The 6000-nt window shown below is 32.6% G+C and overlaps 1 protein-coding gene across 1 annotated transcript; it reads right to left on the bottom strand.

Moving 5' to 3' along the window:
- Positions 1-165: 165 nt before the first annotated feature.
- On the bottom strand, positions 166-1058 carry LOC111714739 (myelin P2 protein; the record flags this gene model as incomplete). Its single annotated transcript, XM_023489904.1, is given in 3 exon segments — positions 166-210; positions 273-305; positions 868-1058. Coding segments are annotated over 3 exon segments (142 nt in total), but the record flags the coding sequence as incomplete, so codon positions are not given.
- Between the last annotated feature and the right edge of the window lie 4942 nt (positions 1059-6000).

Below are 6000 nucleotides of genomic sequence, written 5' to 3'. Positions count from 1 at the left end.
ATTTATAAAATCCAAGCCTTTGTCTAAGAAACTGCAATACACATTTAAAGGACAGGATTATCCACAAAGGATGAGAATGTAAAGACGACTTTAAATGACATATTTAAAGATGTGACCCAAAAAGTAAATTACTAGAAGTAGAAAGAAAAAAGAAATGTTTATTACCGTTTCCAAGGTCTGAGATAATAACTGTTGGTGTAGTCAGGTTTGCTAAAGAAATAAAATGTCAAAAAAATTTAACATTTATCACGAATTTAATGTTTTTTAAGTACCTAGTTTTCTCAGAGGTGCGGCGATGCCCAAAGCTGAAAAAAGAGAGTATTATGCATACCTATTACCTACTACTATATTGCACGATGTATAAAGGCCAGATTATCACTACTCCGTCAAAACGGCTGAACCGATCGGGCCCCAATTTTGTGTGAGACCTTATATAACCACAGAGAAGGTTAGTGAAACATCAAAATTGAATGAAAAAAATTCTAGTAATAATTCATTATGTATATGCGCCAAATCAAAACAAAATATCCGCAAAAACCTGAAGTTGACATAAACCAAGTAATCTATAAATATCTACAGAAAACTAAATTTTAAACAAATTGTGTGTAAAAATCAATAACAGTCTCTTAATTATAGATTGTTCATCCAATTGAAATCAATTGATACATCAGCTTTCAATGATAAATTGATTGAATAAAGAGTAGAACGGATATATTCAATATTCATNCCCCCCCATTAAACAGGCCATTGAAAGGCAAAAAAATGTATGCACTGCATGAATCATTTCTTTGAGAAAAACGAGAAGAAAAAGGGAATCTGAGAAAGAATCGCTGAGGCCAGTGATCACCAAAACTTATGAAAAATTACCTTTGAGATAGGGTTCAAAGTTGTCCGACTCCACAAATGTCCAGGTTCCAATAAAAGCTTCCATTTTGTTTGAACAAGCTTCAAGTGTGTATATTATCACTCTGTTCTTGTATACACTGTTTACTGAGAAACTGCAAGTTAATCCAACTGATTACAGATTAAGCTGAGAAGATAACAGCATCGTGTACTTTATAGTCTATACGTTACTAAGAAAACACATCATTAGGAACCGGCTTAAATAACAGATATTTATAGTTCAAAATAATTGTTTCGATAATAAAGATAATAATAATAATAATAAAGATATTGCGAGTTAAGATGACAGTAATAAAAAAATTATGAAAATAATAATTTAAATAATGTCAAGTTGATTACACACTTTGGTCCAAGTCCAATAAACATAAACTTTTGATGACTAATTTGACATAATAAACTTAAATCCATTGCTTTTTATCTTTATTAACTCTGTTTGTCCGTGGGTGCTTTTTAACAGTGAAATTAGAAAAAAAAATCACAGAACAACACGCGAATAAATTCGGAAAATGGAAAACCCGAACGCATCTCGTCCTGGTTAGTCCAAGGAAAATCAATGCTGAAAATAACAATAATAAAGTATGGAAAACTAGGTTTTTAGGGCGCTTTTCGCACATCTTCTTCTTCAATTCTTCAAGTAAAATAAAAACAAACAAAATTTGCGGTTTTTTAAAAAAAAATTGTGGAGTTTTCTAATTTAATGGAAATCGAATTTTGTTGAAGGCAGGTTATTTGAAACTTTGATTATCTATAAACCTTCCCTGGGGTCATGTAAGGTCCCACACAAAATTTGGGCCTGTTTGGGGTTCAGCCGTTTTGACGTTTTTTGGATACAAACAGACTAGCAAAGTATACGTGCTAGATAATGTTTGAAAAAAAATAGTATTACAAAATAATTTCGACTATTCATTTTTAAGTTTTTACACAAAAACTGTAAAGGGTGAATTCTTTTTTTACTTTCTTGGGCCGGAATCTCTTCTTTTAATTGCAACATTGTACAGAGCAGTACAATTCAATTCTTGCAGTACGATTTACAGGCGATTAGACAAATGGAAAGTATAAGGTCTGAGGTGGGGGGTATGACGTATGACGTATGAGGTAGGAGGTAGGAGGTAGGAGTAAAATCTAATTTGTTTCCATGAGATGCAGAAATGCAATTCTAGCATAATTTGCATGTCTAACTTTTATGATAAAGCAAGCAAAAGTTCGGAATCTTTTTTAACTTTTACAATGTAATTGACAGGAAAAAACGTTTGCTGCAAAAAAAATAATCTCGTGTTTGGCTCTTAATTCTGCTTTTTTTGTCACGATGCAAAAATCTTGAAAACAAGAATTTAACATCTCTGTGCAACTCAAATAGAAAGTATAATATAATTTTTAATAATCGGTGTACAAGAGAAGTGGCGGCATCTTGTCTACGTAGTTCAACTACTTGTCGATATTTAAATTAAATCTAAACATATAATATTCAAAGGAATGAAAATTATAAATAGGGCTGGATATATGCTCAACAATTATAGTTGACATTTCTCATAGTTTTCCATACAATTATTCAAGTATAGGTTAATATTTATCTGTCTTCACATACTCACAACTGTATAATATACGCATACAAAGTGTGTCTGACAATTTTGAGAGGTTTGAAAAGTGGATAGCCTCTATAGTTCTAGTTCTAGCTTTTTAGTTCTATATCTTGTCTAGTTCTAGTTCTATTCCATGTTTGTGTTTGTGTTTGTGTTTGTGTTTTCTAGTTCTAGTTCTAGTTCTAACCTAGATCTAAACTGTAAACGTTTGTTCTCTGCAAAGTTTCATATTTCAAAATTCACTCATGAATGACGAGATAATTATGAATCGATAAAACAGTTTTTTTTTCATTTTACTTTAGCCCTCACCTTCCCTTGATCCTGTACCCACACCCTCCCCTATCTGTATTAACACCTCCTATTGCATCCCCCCCACACCCATAGCTGCGTAACCCTTTCCTTCATTTTTGTTTTTCCTTCCTTGTCTTAGGATGAATTTAACTTTTTTATTCGCATTCTTGAATTTTCCTTTCTTTCTTTGTGATAAACAGTTCTAAACGAGTTTTATTTCTTTTACTTTCTTCAGAAGTTAAATTATTTAGTCTAAAAATGAAGATAAGAAGTTGGAGAAAAAAAAAAAAAGTTGAATTCATGCAGTAATTGAGGACATATTTGTAAAATTAGGTTATATAATCTACGTAATATAAATGTCCAGAATGAGGATATTCGTTTAATAACCACAACACAAATATCAATCATAATAAGAACTATAAAAATTATGCTAAAAAATAATATTATTAAACTTCTTGTTTAAATTATAATAATAATAAAAGCAATCGTGATATAATAAAATATGAATATTTTTGTCATTGAAAAATGTCAATGTGTAAGAAATCGCTGTTAGCATTTTCAAAACCATTTTTGTCGGGATCTAATCTGAAGTAAGCTTTTTCAAACTATTCAATATTAACTATCTAACGTCATCAGCATTCTAAATATTTTACAAATACTTCTGCAATTTACTGTTTGTTAAGAATTCATGCAGTGATCCCATAAAACTTTGGGAAATAGATAATGACTTTTTTGACTCAAGTTATTATTTTAACCCTATCCCTGCTGGGTACTAGAAAACCAGAATACGCCCCCCCCCCCCCTTAATTCCATGTTTGATGTCCAAATATGACAAATGACACATCATTGGAAAGCTATTATGCTCTGCACTTTTATAATATGCAAAAAATGCAAATTTACAAGAATTTTTTTTTGCAATATCCAGTTATATATAGTAAAAATGTTTGCAAAAAATGTCCAAAAATTGATAAAATATACATTTTTGAAAAGCCTTGATCTTGTGATTTAAAATATGCAAAAAATGTGCAAAATCTTAAATAACCTGATGTGTAATTGAGAAAAACGAAAAATGCGTAAATTTCTTTGGACGGGTTGTGTGCAAATAATTTGCAAAATTTCTTTGCAAAACTTGTGCAATCCGTTTCCAAAAAGCTAAAAGTTATCAAAATCTGACAACTGAAAGTGGGTCAAAACAAAGATTTAGCTCAATTGTAGAAATATAGAAAGTCGTCCTCCTTTTCCTCAGTTTTCTGATTCTAACTGCATTTAGCAAAACAGTCTTAAGCTAATAATATGGCAGAAAAGTCGCAAGAATAGGCTTAAATAGTTCTTAGTAAATTGATACACACATGTTAATATATATAATCCAGATAGGAGGTAGGAGGTAGGAGTCGCAAGAATAGGCTTAAATAGTTCTTAGTAAATTGATACACACATGTTAATATATATAATCCAGACCCAGCGCTCCTTAGGTTACTAAGAGATAATCCCAGTCTCCCATCGTTTTACCGGGAAACAACATTTTTGCTATTAAAAGTCAATTCACTCAATTTAGAATCTCAAAACCAGAATAATAACATTCAAGTGGCTCTCCGGAGTTTTTCAATCAAAATTAAAGGCAAATCGGTCATGGGGTTTCTCAGTCGGACGAACAAACAGACAAACAGAGATTACAACTTCATATATATATATACATATATATAGATACATTACAAACTCACGAGTAAGGAATAATTTGTGCTTTGAAGACCACAAATTTTAACCAATATAATTTAACCATCAACGTTTGCTTAAATTATGAACTCTTGTCACCTACAGCGAACCAAATTTTGACATGTCCCTCCTAACCCCCCCCCCCCCTCACACCTCCACCGACAAATTTCCTCTGATCTGCGAGAGTTGTTTGCAATTGCATTCATCCCCTTCCGCCTTTCCCGCTCAGAAAACTTGCGGCGCCAATTGTCGTCGGTTCGCGCATTTCATTCCCAATCTCGGACAACTTATAAACGGAGGAAAATTTTCTTTATCTCAGTCTGATCGTGTTCATAGCTTAGGAAGGTAAAATACTTTCGGTGAAAACTTTGAACGCAAATTCTCGATTTTACATCATACATTGTATCTTAAAGGCGGGACTGATTCACAACGGAACCCTTAAAATTGTCTGATGAGATCATGAATTAACAATTTTAAAACTGATTATTTTCAATAAGAAGCTTGGGCATTTCTTCTGTCGGAAAACATATAGAAGTGTTATAAATACAGAGGCCCCACAGTAATCTAGATAAATTATGTTGTACATTGTCCATAGAGTTAAATGCGCTCATTTGTAAATATGGAAGTCATGAATTGCCATTAACCAAACCTAGATATGCATATATATAACTCAATCAAACCCATATTGCTTAACTTTGTTATATTTGACAACGCATAACTTAAAATTATGCTGTTAAAACCTAACTTTAATCAAATAGATTCTAGTGCAATAGATGGCAACGTAGAATTTGTACACTCTCAGTACAGCTGTATTCTGACGTCACAAGTGTCAACTCACTGTTTGTGTCCGACAAAATTATTAATAATAGTGATCGATTAACTTTAGAATAGAGTGCTTATCTTACAGTGAAATAAGTGCAATTTTATGAGTTCTTAAGTTTCTGTTTTTATGCTTATTCATTTAATCTTTGAAAACATGTCAACTAATGTGAGAAAATTTTGTTTTCCTTGTTATATTTGACACTTGTGACGTCGTGTATAATTGGTCCATTTCTCTGTTGCCACCTATTGAACTTGATAATCTATTTGACTTTAATCAAATATCTAGAAATATATGGAGTTGATATGGAGACTCCGCTTTGATTACAGTGTTGAGAGTAATTTGGTCCTCGTTAAATCATAAGCGCTGAGATCATGCCCAATGGTTTGGCATTGATGGATTAAGTGCTTGTGTCCTTGAAGACATTGATAGCTGATTGTGCCGATTGATCTGGCATTGATGGATTAAGTGCTCGTGTCCTTGTAGACATTGATAGCTGATTGTGCCCATTGATCTGGCATTGATGGATTAAGTGCTCGTGTCCTTGTAGACATTAAAAGCTGATTGTGCCCATTAATCTGGCATATATGGATTAAGTGCTTGTGTCCTTGTAGACATTGATAGCTGATTGTGCCCATTGATCTGGCATTGATGGATTAAGTGCTCGTGTCCTTGTAGACATTGATAGCTGAT

Source organism: Eurytemora carolleeae, unplaced genomic scaffold (genome assembly GCF_000591075.1).
Source record: "Eurytemora carolleeae unplaced genomic scaffold, Eaff_2.0 scaffold1639, whole genome shotgun sequence".
NCBI classification, from domain to species: domain Eukaryota; kingdom Metazoa; phylum Arthropoda; class Copepoda; order Calanoida; family Temoridae; genus Eurytemora; species Eurytemora carolleeae.
Note: the sequence above shows the minus strand (reverse complement) of the source record. Positions and strands in the feature narration are given on the sequence as shown.